Genomic DNA, 18,610 nt, shown 5'->3' with positions numbered 1-18,610 from the left:
TACAAACAAAAATATTTTGGCAAGACTGTATAACTAGGTAGGCTTTGCTCATGAATATGAATTATGTCATGTTAATCCAGTAGGTCTGCCTTACTGACTTAAAGGAAGACGTAGTTAAGTTTAGGGATGGGTCTTAATGACCTAATCAAATGTACAACTAGTCACTCACACCGGTGAAGCCAAATCATAAAAATAAGTAATTGAACTATAGAATCTAAAATAAGTCAGATTACTCAAAACAAGACCATATGAGGATTTTTAAACCTGTAACAGTACAAAAAGGTGCTTCATGTTAATTCCTCACCTAATGTTTCTGGGATGTTCCTTCTTTTACTGGCAGCATCAGACAGCCTGACCACTGTGTCATCTTTACGCTCCGTCTTAAATCGCAGACGTCTAGATTCTTCAACATCTTCCTCTTCCTCATCAGACTCCTCCTTTACATCTGCATCCTGCTCTGGCTCAGCTTCTGGATCGTTTTCATTCTCCACCTGAAGCATACAGCACACATAAATCATCAGACTGATGCGATCTCCACGAAAGAGCACAAACCATCTGAAGCAGCCATTCTTTACCTCCTCCAAATCTGTGACCTGAGAGCTGTCCTGCTCCTCAGTTTCCTCTTCATGCTCCTCCTCCTCAGCCACTTCCTGTCTGTTAGTCTGCTCTTCACTATACTCAGTCGGGTATTCATCCACCTGCGAAGAACAAACAAATATTTATTCCATTCAATGGAAATTCAAGCAGGACTAGAACATCAGGGCTAAACAGATCTCGTTTATTATGGATTGAAACACCTGTTCCGGACCGTGTCATAGGTCGGCACTACCAGAACCTGTTCAATGCCACAAATGACACTGATGAAGATAAAACATTAGAATGAAGCAAAATCACTTCTGAATGAAAATGTTAATGCCACATCTGAGAGAGAGGCCAGAAAGGCCCAGTGCAGCATTCTGAAGTTGGGGAGGGGAGGGGGCGCTGAAGGGGAGTCTTCCTAAATTAGCATAACAGTGGGAGCCCAGTCTCATTACTATTCCCTATTACCATTCCTGCTGATATTTGAAATTCAATGAGATGTAAATGTTTGACATGATACACAGAGAATGGGAGATAAACACGCACACGGCTCAGTGGTGGTGAAAATATCATTGACTGTGTTGTCTTTACACACACTCACTCACATGCACACACTCACACAACAAACAGACACAAAGAAAGCTCCAGCACACACATAGCTCACTGACAGGGAAAATATCATCATCTGACTTGGAGCAAATTCTCACACACGCTCGAGCACAGAATGTACAAAAGCATCCGGAGAGACGGGCACACACGGCTTCTGCTGACTACCTTGCTGAACCTCACATCCTACACCACCGGTCTTGTCTCCCTCCTCACAGGTTTTGTGCCCATCTCTGCTTCAATCATCCACCACAGGTACTGTCTCCATCCCCTGCTATTCCTACAGATCCTGTTTCTGTCCACCTGTTATAGCTTACAGGTCCTCTAACCCATTTCCCTCTGCTCAAGTATACATTTCTCTTTAAACTGAGACACAGCTCAGTCAAAATGGTTGTCATGAAAAAAAAAAAATCAGTCAAAAAATTTTCACTTTGGTACTGAAAAAAAAAAAAATAAAAAAAAAAATTGCAGTGCACAGTTAAAAGATTATGTTGTGTTATTCTATTTTTGAATTTTTTTTAATATTTTCTATAACTATATTTTCAAATGTAATTAATGAACCCTCTGGTTTCTCCAGGCTTTGGTCATTGTCAAGGGACTCTTCCAGCTGGCAGCATTATCAAATTATATCTTGTGATAAATATCAATATTGATCAACATGGAAAAAAAATATTGTGATCATAACAATGTCATACGTTCTTCATCTTATTTTATTTGTGCCATGTCCTACTCTGCAGTTTCACAAAACTGTTTCTTCACTGCTCTCACATGTAAGTAGTATAATATATATAACAAAAAGCTGAATTTCTTACTTATAGCCATGTACATATATTAGAGTACAGCGACTCACTTTTCACCTTTAGGCACTAGCACATATTTCTATAGGTATTGTTGTTGCACCTTTTATAATATATTTGGACAACATAAATTTCACTGCTATGGAGAGTCAACAGTGCTCAAGCAAACGTATATTTGAAGAGACAGTGTTTTTTTATTCATATCCTTGAGAAAACGTGTGAGGCATACAGCTTCTATTACAAAACTCTCCAGGTGATTTTTCCACAGTGAATCCTGATCTCAGCAGTAACAATAAGACTAGAATAATGTACAGAAATATAAAGACACCGGCATTGAACAGACAAACTGTGTGTGAATGCGATGTGAGGGTAAGCCCTCTCTGCACCTGTCAGCATTACCTTGGACACCAGTGATCAAGCGATCACCTGGACAGGCAGAATGATCAACGACATCTGTCCCGCATTAAAGGTCAATGAAAGGCAGAACAAAAGGAGCAGTCTGATGAGCCTTGACTCCTGCAGGATTGTATCAGTCTCTGTGTCTTTGTGTAAAGTGACTAACCCTGATGCTCCATGACCAAAGTACACCAAACATTTTCTAGGTTCTGGTTCTATTTGGTTTATCAAGGTCCCAGAACACTGAAATAAACATTTTGGACAAACATTTTTTTTTTTTTACATACTAGGGTGCAATGGCTCTCTGTAAAAAAGGAGCATGCCGTTCTTCACTCATGGTTCAGCACACACTTGCATTGCGGTTCATCTCTAATCTGACGATGCATCTATAATATGGCTCGTGGGGGAAGGAAAAAAAACAACGCATAAAACGGACAGAGTTCCTCTAATGTATGTTTCTGTCGATGGATACACACCACATGCGTTTCAGGTAAGAGTAGCTGTCCAATCAACTGTTGTGTATGTAAATCTGTTGCTGACATCACAGTTCCTTTTCCACAGTTTTAGCATGGCAGGCGAAGGAGACAAGCCGCTGATAGAGCGGCCGCCTGCATCATATAAATATCCTGTCTGGAAACATTCTGGCTTCCCAATAAGTTACAACAGCGATGGTTAGGGTTGGGTATCGTTTGAATTTGAACGATTCCGATTCCTTGTTTCGATTCCGGTTCCTAACGATTCTCGATTCCGATTCTTTTAAGAGGCAGAGTCAAAAAAGTTTAGATCAATTTTAATTCTATGAACTTTTTACTTTTTATGAAATTTACTATGAATTTCTCACAGGGCTGTTTTCAACTACAATATAAATATCAAATCTATTTTAAACAACTTTTTTATGACATTTTAAATGAGCTAGCTAACCAACGGTCTTTCTGAAGGAAATAGTCTGACCTTCTCCATCAATTGAAATTTAAAAAAAATTGCATCACAATAAGTGTATTGTATTGTATGTGATTGTCACTAACATTTTAGTAACTAAACTGAATTTTATTAGGTTTAGTGACAACATGTTACAATGTTTACATGGTACAATTTCTGGTAAGCTACGCTTTTTTATTATTTCATTTCAATTCAGTTATTGTGATTTGATTTAATATTGACTCATTTGGATAAATATTAGGTACTCAAGATAGCCGTTAATTTTTCTCAAGAAAAAAACAACTCACCTAATGCTGTAAACATACAGAGAGCCCTATCAGCTCAGCTGGCAGTATTATTTAAGGTTAAAAATAACTCAAATTAAATATAATGCGTTTTTTATTTATTTATTATAATAACAACTTTATTTAATGATATAAGTACAAATATAATAAATATGTAATATAGTACACATATTTAGAAAAATACTCTATAGCTCTTTTTTTCTTGCCAACTATGTGCTATAGCGATAGCCTATATGTTCATTAAATGGGTTTCCTGAGGTAAATATGGCATCATTGTTCTCCAGCTGTGTTATTGACCTCTTCACGCTGATAAAAAACACTGATTGATCGATATTATATATGAGGAATATACAGTTAGGTAAGTTGTAGCCTAGGCTACTGTATCTTTCAACAGTGTTCGTGTTTTTTTACTATTAGCTGCTAGTCGAGATGATCGGCTCACGTGCGCTAGGGATCTGTCACGTCACATTTACAAGCGCCAAAACGGTATTTATTGTTTGAATTTCGTAATAAAATTGACAGAATCTGAGAGCTGAGATTTTTTTGTATATCATAAAGTAACTGCTCTGTCTAGTCTGTCGGTCTCCGTGTCCTCTTTGCTTCACGATTTTTATTGTGCGTGAGAAAATGGATGTGTGGTGTGAGAACGTGTGAGAAGTGTCAATTGTGTGTGTCTCACGGTAAATGCGTGAGAGTTGGCAGCTCGTAAATGTGTTTTCATGAATATATTTTTTTTTTTACGTTTGCCGGCATCGCGCGCAGTTTTCAAACGGACGAGCAGAGGACGAGAGAATAATAGTTGCAACTTGCAAGATACCGAAGAATAAGAAAACATCATGCACGTTTTTAAGGTTTAACGTCAGGGTTGTTTGCTCTGAATACATTTTATGAGACGCTGTGTGAGTTAATAAGGCAACTCACACAGCGTCTCATAAAATGTGTCGGTTCGCAGTTTAGCATAACAATCAATATACGCTTACACCTGTGCTAGTACACGCATTTACCATGCCGTGTGTACGTTACAAATGTTTAACTAAAGTGTCAGCGAGTTAACATTTGGCAGTTTGAAATCGATTATGTAGTTACTTCAGTTCAGAATAGGGCTAGAAATGACTTAGACAGCGGTTTCTTCTTCCGGTCGGCGGACTATGAATCGAAACTAGGAATCGAAATTTAAACTTTTGAACGATTCCGGGAAAATCGCAAAGCTAGTCCCGGTTCCAATCGATACTCGATACTCGATACCCAAGCCTAGCGATGGTTGAAAAAACTTGGACAAAACAGTCAATCTTTGTAAACTTTGTTCTATGTGAGTGCCGGATGCTCCAATATGACCAGTCATTTATGCCGTCATCACCCAGGTGTTGATACCTGCTGCTGATCTGTGCTGCGACTCTCGTTCGGCTCACCGTGAACACCAACTATCGCAGCAAGCCTAACACACGATACAATGTTACTCTTGTTTCATTTAATTTTCAAAATTGTAACCTCAGACATCACAAAATGTGATTTTTGTCATGGCTAAACCCCAATCATCTGGTATTTATGACAGGTCCATAAAGTCTTAAAGATTCATTACAACTTAAAACTGTGGAATGATCTCAGAGAAATTCACTACAAGCAAATGTTCTCTACAGAGGACAATACAAGAATTGCTGGGTGACAGAAGGCGAATCTAAAGAACTGTACACTAAGCATAGCACAGAAAGTCAGACCAAAATGACTATGACACGAATCCTGCACAAAGCACATGAACTGACCACTTACAGGGAAAATGCTTAATCCTTTAAACCGTTCCACACATTAACTCTGGATAACAGTAAACACAAAGATGCTAAGCCCCAGAAGCTAAGCGACCTTGTAAACAGAGATATCATACGGTCTAAGAAATCAAAATTTAAAGCTGAATTTTAAGCAATGGCAATATTCTTCAAGAGTGCAACAAACATTGAATACAGTCAATATGAGTTTGCTGCCAGTGTTTGTTAAGTGTGTTTGTGTTCTGTGTGCATGTGTTTTTAGTTTACTTTATTTTTATTTTATTTCTATCCTCGTCCGAATGCTCTCTCTGTATGATATGTGTTTATTGATTGAAAATAAAAAATCATAATCACAAAAAAGAGTGCAACAAACAGCGGTCAAAGGTGGTTTATCACCTTTGTATTCACAGCAAAATACTTTTCCACATCTGTTGCCTCAATTATGCTTTAGGAAAGTAAGTCAGTTTCTACTACACATTCAAGTGAGTGTTTTGTATTTTCTTAGCACTTCTTTCTTCGGTACAAAACAAAACATTAAGGAGAATATCCCAGCCTCCAAACCCCCCAAAAAGCAGAAACTAAAGAATCCTCTTGGCATTGAGCTTAAAGCCCATGTTGCAGGTTTTTTTTATTTTTTTTTTATTAATATAACATTGTAGGAAAATACCATATGAAAAGTAAATGCAGGATTTAAAATTGTTTTGCAAGACACAAGGGCACAAATTTAATAGAAAACGTGACCGTTTCCTTGACCGTGTTGAAAAAACGCTTTTTTTCTCCACGCATCATATGACGCCACATGAGGTAGTCGTTTGGCTCTGCGTTCGCGCTCAGTGCAGAGATAGGTTGGTATTCAGTTGGAGCGGTCATGATTCAAGTGTGTTTTCGGTGCTTATTGTATTTCAATTAATCATCGTCGTGGTAGATGATTGTGAATTATGGCCTGTCAGGACATCGAGTCCACAGGTTTCCGAATAAGAAAAAGGACGGTGCAATCTTCCGTGCCAGTGTGCGTTTTGTGCAGGCTGCAGGGTAAGAGACGGGACTTCACTTCTGCTTCTGCTTTGAAAAACGCGGTAGTGTGTAGCGTTCACTATAGACCGGATGATTATAATCCCGGCGATATGTGCACACTGTTCCGTCTCCTTCATTGGGTCGCCCGCGGTGACGGTCCACCGTCAGCATGTGGTTCGGCCGCCGGCGGGAAACATGGCGCTCACGGATCCGTCAGACATCACTTATTGTACATCTGTTTTACAAAATGTGCCTGTCTTAATTTAATTCATTAACATATCCTACATAAACTTGTAATGTACTGCATTTATGTGTTTGTTATTAGTCTGCAGCAGACACTATTATTATTATTATTATAAATATAATATATTATGTAGATAATTAATTTCCAATCTGTACAAACCGACTTTAATGTTTGTGTTGGCTGTTTCTACATATAAAGTTTTTGTACAGTAAGACAGTTGTGATTGTGATCATTTTTTGTATTCATCGTCACCAAATGGGTCAATTCAAAGCCTTTATAAAGTCCCCCTTCCTCTGGAAACTGTCTCCTAATGGCTGACACACACAACACATGCAGGTAAGGGTCTAAGTACTAGCTTTGCTATTGCCTGATACATGATGATAATCTGTACAGTATTGTGATCTGAGCATAGTGTACATATCGTCGGCTAACGTGAATACATCTATAAGCTAACACTGTTGTCCTGTTCTCCTCACACCACAACTCAACGTTGTTCTGTCTAACCCTGGCCTGTCCTGCTCACTTGGCTTCATATCAGGCTCATAATTATATGATATCATCATATATATGAATTATATATATATATATATATATATATATATATTATACGACATACGAGTAAACATTTAGGCTACAATTCCCCCAGCTTTCCGAGCTGTCATTGCGATCCATTGCTTTCCTATTGTTTACTTTGACCGCTCTACCTCATGTTACGTCACTTCAGGTTCGGCGGTTTTCAAATGCGGAAGTAAAAATTTATCACAAAAACGACTCCAGAAGCCTAAATAGCGTTTTATAAGTATATGTTTATATTTAAATATAGTTCCTACATTAGTTTTCTATACATTGGCTTACTGGGTACTCTAACCTGCAACATGGCCTTTAAGTAGGATGTAGAAGTTGTAGAAAATTCCTTTAAAAAACCTACATCTGAGTTAAGATTAGGGTTGGGTACCGTTCACATTTTAACCAGCACATGAAATTCAGTGCCGGTACCCAACGGTATGTTTTTCCGGTACTTTAGGCATGTTTACCTCAATAACTGTAAAGAAACTGTAAGTCATTTATAGAAGTGTTTTTTTACATTACGCCAGAGCTGCCTTGGTCACTATCTGCCATTGTCTGTGATGTTTGTATACTGTAATATTTACCAGTAAATAGTTGTCCCAGACCCATGTTTAAAGATTTAAAGATCTACCCAATCTGGTCAGACAGTGTCCAGTCTTCTGAAGACACAATCACTCGGGACTGAATTTAGAATATGTACTGCCATGTTTTTCCTTATTACATCTTACAAATTTTGTCTGATGCATAAAGGAATTGTTCGTTACAGTACAGATAATTAATTGATCTGAATGATTCATGAACATATGGCTTTGGAACGTCATGCGGGTGAATCAATGATGACAATTCTCATTTTTGAATGATCTGTCTCTTTAAGATCTAAGCAAATAAATAAATAAACAAACATGTACAGAAAGGACACGACTCATCAATCATGCCCCTGTGTCATGCTTGCTAAAGACCACTTTAAAGAAGGTCAATAATCTTTTCACCTATACAGCCAACTTTATCAGATCTTGTCTGAGAGCTTTTCCCATTAGCCAGCATGGATTGGCAGGACATCTGCTGAACAAAGACAGTGAAAGGTATCTCGCCCTGAACAAAACCTTGAGGCCTGAGGGTCACAACGCATGCGTTGTCAGGCTGCAGACGTGAAGGAAATGTGGTGGGAGATTATGGAGAGTGTAAGCAATAGAGATAGCAAGCAAAAGTGTAACTTACTTGAAAATCGTCATCCAGTGGCTCGTCGATCTGTAGGTCCAAAACTTCATCTTGATATTCATCACAATTCTGGCCTCCTGTGTATTCCAACCCTTCATCCTCTGCTTGGTACTCATCTGCCTCATACTGCCCACCCTGAGAGAAGCCCGCTCGGCACCCCTCTGTCTCTTCATAGGCATTTTCAGTACATCCTACGTCTTCATCTTGAAGGTGACCAGAGGTGCCCAGACCCAGTGTTGCATTTAAACTCACAGCCTCACCCTGACCACTGGACCACAGACACAAAGACACGTGTTAAGCACTGGACATTGAAGTAATGAATTTGTAGATTTGTATGTTGCTTTTGTTACCATAAGAACTATATTAGAGACTGAATTAAAGTGTGTCACCTAAGATTGTTATTTTAAACAACTTATTTTTATTCTAAAAAAGTAAGCCATTTGATTAAAGGAGAAGGTGTCAAAGTTAGTTCAATGTCATCTCTAATAATGTTATGGATGAACTGCTCTATTGATTTTAGAGCACTGAAGCTTTGCATAAATTATGGGGTGAAGACCATTTTGACCCCAAAATTGAAAAGTGAACAGCTTAGGTAGTGGTGCATTCTATATTAACAGCTGACATAATTCTATACAACAATAATAAAAAGAAAAACTTGTAATATAGGCAATTTTGGGCTATACTGCAGACTATTCCACCATTCATCATAAAAAAAACCCCCATCAGAACAGATTTAGTAAGTGGCGACTTCAACTGTCATGACTTAAACTACATTTTACCAGTTTAGAAGAACAGCTTAACGTTGGCCTGCTTCGTTTACAAACATTAAAAAGGTTATACCCAAAGAAATAAATAGTATTTTGGAAAACATACACTGACGTACAATGTATATGAGAGTCCTAACAGTAGAGCTGGAACTAACGATTATTTTTTAATCGATTAATCTATCAATTATTGCAATAATTATTATTATTATTATTAAATTGAATAATCTAACTGTTATTTTTTTCCGGTTAATCTATTGTTTATTTTCTGAATAGTCAATTAATCCTTTGGTTAATTTACCAATAAATAATAACTGTAACTATTAACTTTTACTTAATGATACTATTTATGACAAAAGATAAGGTTTATGCAGTGTAGGCCTAACAGGAAAGGTGTTTACTATGGCTCCGTTCATAGTCTAGTCACTTTTTGGGATTTACAGCAGCAGTTGCTTACAAGTGTGAATCCTGAAATGTTTTGTTCATTCAGGAGATTAAAGGTGCTCTAAGCGATGTCACACGTTTTTTAGGCCAAAACATTTTTTGTCACACACAGCAAACATCTCCTCACTATCCGCAAGCTACCTGTCCCCTGAACACACTGTAAAAAATGCGGTTGATTACTGATGAGCGACACCTGCGCGACGCACCGGTCTCGTATCTCTCACGGAGGAGCGGAAGCATAAAGGAGGAGCGACAACAGTGAAGAGCGAGAGAGGACAGGCCTGAACTTGTGTTGTGTTTTGTTTTATTTTACTGTGACAGCAGTCGTCCGTGAGGGGCTGCTGTCTTTTACTTTCGTTTTTGTATTGGTTTATTTATTTATTAAAATATTTGAATGTCCGCCGGTTCCCGCCTCCTTCTGCCAATAAAAACGAACCTCGTTACAAACACCTAAAAAATTCTCGCAGTATTAGGGACTTTTCCGAGTCTTGTAAAAACCATCCAATCTGCGTTTGAAAAAAAATATATAAAGGCCCTCAAAGTAAATTAAAAATAGCTAAACATTGTCATTTAAAAATGGATGGATTTTTGCAGTGCCTAGGATTTTATTGTATTGTTGGAGTACCTCGTATTTTGGTCCTCTTCATCACTTTGCAAGAGGTCATCATTTAGCTCCTCATCTGACAGCTCTGAGGGGTTCTGAGGATGGACAAAAAAAAAAAAACTATGAAAAATCCCTTGTTCAATCTACTTGACTTTTTGGTGCAATTGATTCATATACTGCTTTTTAAGTCTTGGACAAGTACACCTGCTGGAAATTATTTCTGTATTACTATCAGTTAAAAAAATGCTTAAGTCAGCAACTAAAAAAAACAAGGTCCATGCTTTCTGCCATAACAACAACAACAAGTTAATAACAGATGATTATATGATATAGTGTAGAGGTGAGAGAAACAGGCAATGATGAAAAACACTTTACCTTTTTGGATGACAGCCAATCTTCTTCAAGTAAGTCTCCCTCCTCCAAATCACTGTGAATTGATAAAAATGTATTAAATAAAAAATATGCTCTATTCACAATAAATATCTTTGAATTGCCTGATTTCAGCAGAGCAACGTAAGATATTAAAGCAACAACTTCATCTGCTTTGCAAACACCACACTCAACAGCAACCAATGAAATCTATGTATAGCCTACCTGGTTTTAGAGCACAATAATTTAGTAGTATGGTAAGGGCCTCCTTTTGTGGCCAATTCAGCATCAATTCATCTTGGGAATGGCAGATAAAAGTCCTTCACAGTGGCCAAGGGGATTTTAAGCCATTCCTCTAGCAGAACAGTGGCCAGGTCACTATGTGATGCTGGTGGAGGAAAATACAGTCCTCCAAAATGCCCCAAAGTGGCTCAAAATATTCAGATCTGGTGACTGTGCAGGCCATGGGAGATGTTCAACTTCACTTTCATGTTCATCAAAGCATTGTCACAAGTCTTGCTTTGTGTATTGGTGCGTTACTGTGCTGATACACGGCAGGGTACAATGTTTGAACCATGGTCCTCCAGAATGGTTCAATAGTCCTTGGCAGTGATGCGCCCATCAAGCACAGTAAGGAATGCAATGAGATTGCGAGCCAAACCATCACTGATCCACCCCTGTGCTTCACTCTTGGCAGCAACAGTCTGGGTGTTAAGCCTCTCTGGGGCTTCTCCACATCGTAACTCCCACGGATGTGGGGAAGACAGTGAAGGTGGACTCATCTGAGAACACCACGTTTCACACTGTCCACAGCCCAAGATGTGCACTGCTGGCACCAATGAAACCGACATTTGGCATTGGCAGTGACTAAAGGATTGGCTATAGCAGCCAGAGCATGAATATTGACAGTTTTAGTGGAAACTGGAGAGTCGAGGTGCACATTTAATTATGCATTGAGTTGGGCAGCTGTGGTTTTATTTATTTTTTGGATACAATCGAAGTTAGTGCCTGGACATCTCTTTCAGACAGCTTCCCTATTACATTGACAGTTACTCCTGTTGGATATGGTTCGTCCTACGTGGTTTGCCAAAATTACCCCTGAAAACCATAGCTCTCCATACACCACAAAGACTTGCTTATCACAAATGCGTCAGCGAGATGCGCACCAACAACCTCTGATATGTCTCCCATTTAAGGCTGTGTTCGATATGACAATGTATTGTCACATACTATTTGTCGATACGAGTATTGATACAGATGCTTCTGTATCGATTCCACAGCATGTGCACAACAGTGGACCATGCTTTTGAATTTGAATACAAGAACAGTATTTAAAACGGAGTGGAAATGTGTTAATTCATAGAATATAATGTATAGGCTAGAACAAGATTTAATCTAACACGCAGAGGAACATAACTGGGGTTGCATGATATAAAGAGACGTAATCCCCTTATCAGAGCTTCGCAATTGCATAATACGGAAATATCTGCTAAGTGTTTTAGGCTACTTATTTTTCTCAACCTGGCAACCATGTGCAAAAGTGTTATAATACATTAGGGCTGCACGATATTGGGAAAAAAAACATTGCGATACCGCAGAAAAATGGAAAACATATTGCAATATAAAAACAATTTCACCATTTGATTTGAATAGCTCTATTTGTAAAAAATAAATAAAAAATGATCATTCTAGAATGATTTTGTAGGAGTGTGTATCTGCACAAAATAATAAACAAATTAAAAACATAGATAAATACAATAGCAGAAAGATACAAATGAAATAAGCAGTGTTTTATGTTTTTATCAGGTACATCTAACAGTATTCAGGAGGTCCGTAAATGTAAAATAACAGTCTGCACTGTATATTGGGTGACCATACGTCCTGTTTAACCAGGACATATCTGGCCAGGATTTCGAGATCGCCCAAAATGCCCGGGATTCGGCTTTTGCTTTCTACAGTCACCATTCATTATGTTTACATTTTTACATTATTTGACACTGACACGTACGTGCCAGCTTTGCAGGTCATGCATTCTGCTTCACACGGATCCCGATCGAGACGAAAACACAGGAATTTTCTTAGCAATGCTAGAACGCACATCAAACCGATCACTTGTTTAGCGTTCATGTTAACACTAGATTTAGATTCACCAATCGGAATTAATTCAGTCCTACAGAATCAAAAGGTGTGCATGTAAACAAAAAGAATGGCGACGAGAAAGCAAAAGCCGTATCCCGGATATTTTGGGCGATCTCGAAATCCCGGCCGGACATGTCCTGGAATATGGTCACCCTACTGTATATATGAAATATAACTAATATAGCCTAATTAATACTATGAAATAACTAATATAGCCAAATTAATACAATTTATCTTTGTTAAATAAAGTGATTTTCTCTGTCTTTTGTTGTTTGATTAACATTGGTGATACAAAAATCTGCGGGTATATTAGACTGCTGTCACTTTTTAGTTGTGTACTTACATTATCCCGACTGTTTCCAACAACTTTCAAACCAGGAGAAATTTTTATTTAATTCGAAGACACGGCACGTTTCTTTATTTCCGTTTTGTCGCCGTCTCAATGGCGTCATATCCGCGTTGTCCCTGGTTTCCGCTCATACTGCCATGGTAACCAGAGCTCTCTGATAGTAACCAAGGCGACATACGTGGACAATGTAGTTCGCAATGTCTGTTTGCACGCTGTTGTTGTTTCGTTCAAACATTATGGACCATGGCAAGCAGACTTTGGATAAAAAAGGAGAACTAAAACGAGTATCAATATCAGCGTGGTGTTTTCGAGATGCCGAGAGCTCCCATAGACAGTATATAAACGAGAGCTCCACGTCCGAGACTTCGACCGCTTCTACATGTACTTTATTAAACAGGTGAGCACATTTACATAAAACTAATCAATGTTATATAGTTCAACAATGATAAAATGTCAGAATATGATCTGTATGTTATTCTAATGTTGATCTAGCTTACTGCTAGTCTCATACAGACAAACTAACACATACATTTCAACACATTGAAATACAGTTTAGTGTGCTAGTGTAATGTTAGACCAAGTGAAACAACGCTGCGTTACCTCACAAGTTTAATTTGTCTAATAAACTGACCTGTGAGTTGTAATTCTGCACTTGCGTGTAGTTCGGTAGAATGAAATCCATATCCCTTTTATATCCGCGGGACTCGCGTCGCTTGTGGAGCTGATAGCTGTCTCTTAGCAATCCTGAACTGCTTCATATCACAGTCATGATAAAAGCATCGATGTATTCAGTCATCCATAAACATTATTAGATCGGTCGGCTTGACGTTGACGACAAGATCCATAATTCTTAGCAAATGTTGCGTCATCAAACTACGCCTTTGTTATTGTAAGAGGTTAGCGACCCCTAGCGGCTAAAAAGATTCCATACTGTACGTTTAAACACATAACCAGCTGTGTTTGTTTATGAGGATACTCGCAGAGATTGCCATTTTGACTACATTTTGGGTGCACGTGTCCATTCAAGCTCAAAAAGAAGAGAAAGAGAACTGAATTCGGTGTTCACGTGCTATCTGTGCTGCTCTAAGTGTGCGTACAGAAAACAGTGCGTGAGTTCCAGTCTTGCGCTTTATGTTTAAACTGACAGGACTTGCACATGCAAATGCTAAACTTTCAATCTAATGGTTAAACTTTTTGGCAATTAATCCACGAATCATATGCGTTCTGTACCGGGGTGAAGTTGGACCGTACGGACAACAGATCAACTACGATCCCCATAATTTACATCGTACATCCTGCGATGTGACTATCGCGGATAAGCACATTGCGAAATCGATGCTAAAACGATATATTGTGCAGTTCACACATTCACCATCACCTTCTGCACCCCCTCTCCTTCCCCCTCCTGCCATCCAACCTGAGCTTAAGGTCTGTGTGGAGGACGTGAGCAGAGTCTTCAAAAAACAGAAGACTAGGAAAGCTTCAGGCCCAGACGGCATCTCATCTGCTTGTTTAAAAGCCTGCGCTGACCAACTGGCCCCAGTCTTAACGCAGATCTTCAACAGATCATTGGAGCAGTGTGAAGTTCCCTGTTGCTTCAAACGCTCCACTATCATTCCAGTCCCCCCAAAAAAACAAATCACTGGACTTAATGACAGACGTGTTGCTCTCACATCTGTGGTCATGAAGTTGTTTGAAAGACTGGTGTCGGCCCACCTGAAGGACATCATTGGACCCCTGCTGGATCCCTTTCAGTTTGCTTACAGAGCAAACAGGTCTGTGGATGATGCAGTCAACATGGGACTGCATTATATCCTGCAACATCTCGACAGACCTGGGACTTATGCAAGGATCTTATTTGTGGACTTCAGTTCGGCCTTCAATACCATCATGCCTGATCTTTTCACAGCCAAACTGGCCCAGCTCTCCATGCCATCCTCAATCTGTCAGTGAATCTCCAGCTTCCTGCCGGACCGGCAACAGCTAGTGAGACTGGGGAAACTCACATCCAGGACATCCACGCCCAAGGGTGCGTTTTCTCCCCACTGCTCTTCTCCCTGTACACTAATGACTGCACTTCTAAAGACCCCTCTGTCAAGCTCCTGAAATTTGCTGACGACACCAGTGTCATCGGTCCCATCCAAAACAGTGACGAGTCTGCTTACAGACTGGAGGTTGAACAGCTGGCTGTCTGGTGGAGTTATAACAACCTTGAGCTGAACACGCTCAAAACAGTGGAGGTGATAGTGGACTTCAGGAGGAAAAGCCCAGCACTCCCCCCTCTCACCATCATGAACAGCACTGTGGAAGCAGTGGAGTCATTCAGGTTCCTGGGCACTACCATCTCTCAGGACCTGAAGTGGGACAATCACATTGACTCCATTGTGAAAGAGGCCCAGCTGTACTTCCATCGCCAGCTGAGGAAGTTCAACCTGCCACAGGAGCTGCTGATTCAGTTTTACTCAGCCATCATTGAGTCTGTTTTATGCACTTCCATCACTGTCTGGTTTGGTTCAGCTACCAAATCAGACATCAGGAGACTACAACGGACAGTCCGGACTGCGGAGAGGATTATTGGTGCCCCCCTGCCAAACCTCCAGGACCTGTACTCTTCCAGAGTGAGGAAGAGAGCAGGTAAAATCATCACAGACTCCACTCACCCTGGACACCACCTGTTTGAACTGTTCCCGTCAAGACGGCGACTCAGATCACTGGCCACAAAAACATCTAGGCACAGGAACAGATTCTTCCCACAGGCCATTTCCCTTCTGAACAGTTAACATACCTCCCAAGGCATATGCCTGTAAGTGCAATACTCCCACTGTTTAGTGTAATATCTTCTAAACTCAGGTGATATTTATATTTATTCATACTATTCAAAATAGTGTAAATATGTTCATAATCTGTAAATGTTTATTCTGACTAAACCCAACAATTTTTTTCATATTTTTATTCTTAGAATTTTATTTACTATGTTTTTTGTTGTATTTGTATATGTGCACTGGAAGCTTCAGTACCAAGAAAAAAATCCTTGTGTGTGCAAGCACACTTGGCAATAAAGCTCTTTCTGATTCTGAAGAAAGCACATTCGTTTGGAACATAAAATATTTATTTTAGCGTAGAGTGTGTTCATTTGTGTAATAACCTACCAGCAATGTAAATATGCTTTTATTTATATATTAGAATGAGTACATTGCAATATAAATTTATTTGAATGAGTACATTATTATTTATGGGCTTAAAAAACAAGAAAACAATCAGAATATTGTACCTGGTGGGGAGTAGCCAATGAAACCTATGTATGCCATTGTACAGTGCTACCGAGGCCCTTCACAATACACACTTTGACAATGCAGAGGGCACAACTCCCTGCTCTGCCTAAAGTTAGCAATGGCCCTAGAATATGCAGTGTTTAATAAACAGCTGTAATACTAAATTCTGCTGAGGTGAAATTTAGTGCAGACCCGTATCGTGATATATATCGTATCGAGGCCTCTGTATAGTGATATGTATTGTGACTTTGTTGCCGATACACAGCCCATTATGTTGTGTGGATTGCAACATTTCATGTACAGCTGTGCTATTGTTCTGCTAATTCAACCTTCACACTCTGCTCTTACTGATGGAATATAAAATCTGTGAAGATTGCCCACCACGCCGCGCATATATAGGCATGAAACCTCCAACACTATATTAGCCAGTGTTTCAGTTTCATTGTCCAACCCCTGTATGTGCTTTTGTGATCCATTTTGAATGACATGAAATGTTAATACTGGAATGCTATAAGTGTGTCCAGGAAACTGATTCTTTTTTTACTCATCTTTTTCTTTCTGCATTATAGAGAAATGAAACGTTTAGAGCAAAACTGAGCCAGCAATGGGACAATGATTAAGACTTACCTCTCCAAGTCATCATCTTCTCCTCTCCGTCTTCTTGACCTTTCAGCACCAGGCTTATCGTATTCATCAAAGTCATCATCTACATACAGACAAGAGAAGGAAGCACATTCATCTTTTATTATTATCATATATATAACATTACATTTCATCTGTAATCTGTATAATAATAATAGTACATGCTCAGAACTTGCACATAATAATAACATCTCAAAGTTTTGTGCTTGAGATCTTAGGTTTTTCCGTTGAAGGAAATACACTAGTCTTTGAAGAATGACTCTAATCTTAAAGGGACAGTTCATTGAATTTTTTTATTTTGTGTAATTCCAAACCAATATGACTTACTTTCTTCTGCAGAACACACACACAAATTATATAAGAATGTTTCAAACCAAACAGTTTTGGTGACCATTGACTACCATTATATAGTTAAACACAAAGATATTTCTTAAGAGATCTTCCTTTAGGTTCCACAGAATAAAGTAGGCCATAGCCTACACGTTTGAAACGATATGAGGGTGAGAAAATGACAGAATTTTCATTTTAAGGTGAACTTTCACTTTAATAAAATAGTAGTAACAACTCTTTATCAGACAATCAGCTCATTATTCCAGAAAAAAAAAAAAAAAAAAATAGTACAGATGTTATTTGGAAGAGGCCACTGCAAGATTGCAGTTATTAGCATATTTACGATCTAATAGACAGCATATTTACGATCTAATAGACAGCATATTTGTTCACTGAGTTACTGTATGAAATGGAAGTTGCAATAGTCTTCTATTTTCTATTGTGACGTATATCAGAGCTTCTCATACAAGAAAAAATGTAAGGCGGGACTTGATTTTTTCCATCAGGAATTGATTAGATCGTAGTTGTTTGCTATTGCTGTGATCTCATGTGAGTGACAGGTTGTCCCACCCTCACACCAGTATACACATAAGGGAAGTAATTTTGATTAAAGGGTAAACGGGCACATGAATTTAAAAAGAAAAACTAGATATGCACAGCTATATCAATTATAATAAGTAATGCAATACAAAAATCAATAAGATGAATAAATGTTGATTTCATTGTGTGACTTTTAAAGCAGCACATTTTCCTAAGTTCATAACACAAATAAATTATTGAACAAGAGAATAGCATTTAAATCGTATTTGCATCTGTGCAGATGGCAGTGGTATTGTATGATTGACAATTTGAGGGGATCACTAACTGATAGAAAAACAACATGAACATCTTTCTATATTACTACAATACACACTTTATCTACAACCACGACTATATTTAAAATATAAACACATACGAGTCTCAAAACAGTCCAGTTGTGATTAAATACTTGATTTTCTCAAAATACATTATTTGTATCTTACGGCACGGTTAAAACAACAGTCCCGCTGTCTGTGGAGACAGCACTAGAAATGCTTACGTAACTAATTTAGACCCAACCTAATTGTACTTTACACGAACAATTCTTCAACCACCATAAACATCAAAATCATTAGTTATCTGTTGCATTTTTAAAATAAATACACACAGGAAACGCATTCATTTTAACCCTTCAGCTAGCTAGTTAGCAACCTCAAATGAATAGAAATGTGTAAATGCACGTCTGCTCATGATTAACGACCATCAATATGACAC

General features: G+C 38.7%; 1 protein-coding gene across 4 annotated transcripts in view; it reads right to left on the bottom strand.

Annotated features, from left to right (window-relative positions):
- Positions 1–18,610, bottom strand: part of rbm33a (RNA binding motif protein 33a) — a 55,993-nt gene that overhangs the window by 37,020 nt on the left and 363 nt on the right. For all 4 annotated transcript variants that reach the window (XM_082162116.1, XM_082162118.1, XM_082162119.1 and 1 more), the window contains exons 2-7: positions 16,973–17,051; positions 10,592–10,643; positions 10,238–10,311; positions 8,405–8,672; positions 576–698; positions 305–491 (exon numbers count right to left, since the gene is read on the bottom strand). In XM_082162116.1, coding sequence (XP_082018242.1) covers positions 305–491; positions 576–698; positions 8,405–8,672; positions 10,238–10,311; positions 10,592–10,643; positions 16,973–17,051 — 783 coding nt within the window. The remainder of the gene's footprint in view (positions 1–304; positions 492–575; positions 699–8,404; positions 8,673–10,237; positions 10,312–10,591; positions 10,644–16,972; positions 17,052–18,610) is intronic.

Source organism: Leuciscus leuciscus (assembly GCF_965113295.1).
Source record: "Leuciscus leuciscus genome assembly, chromosome: 2".
Lineage (NCBI taxonomy): Eukaryota > Metazoa > Chordata > Actinopteri > Cypriniformes > Leuciscidae > Leuciscus > Leuciscus leuciscus.
This window is presented reverse-complemented; position numbering and strand designations above follow the sequence as displayed.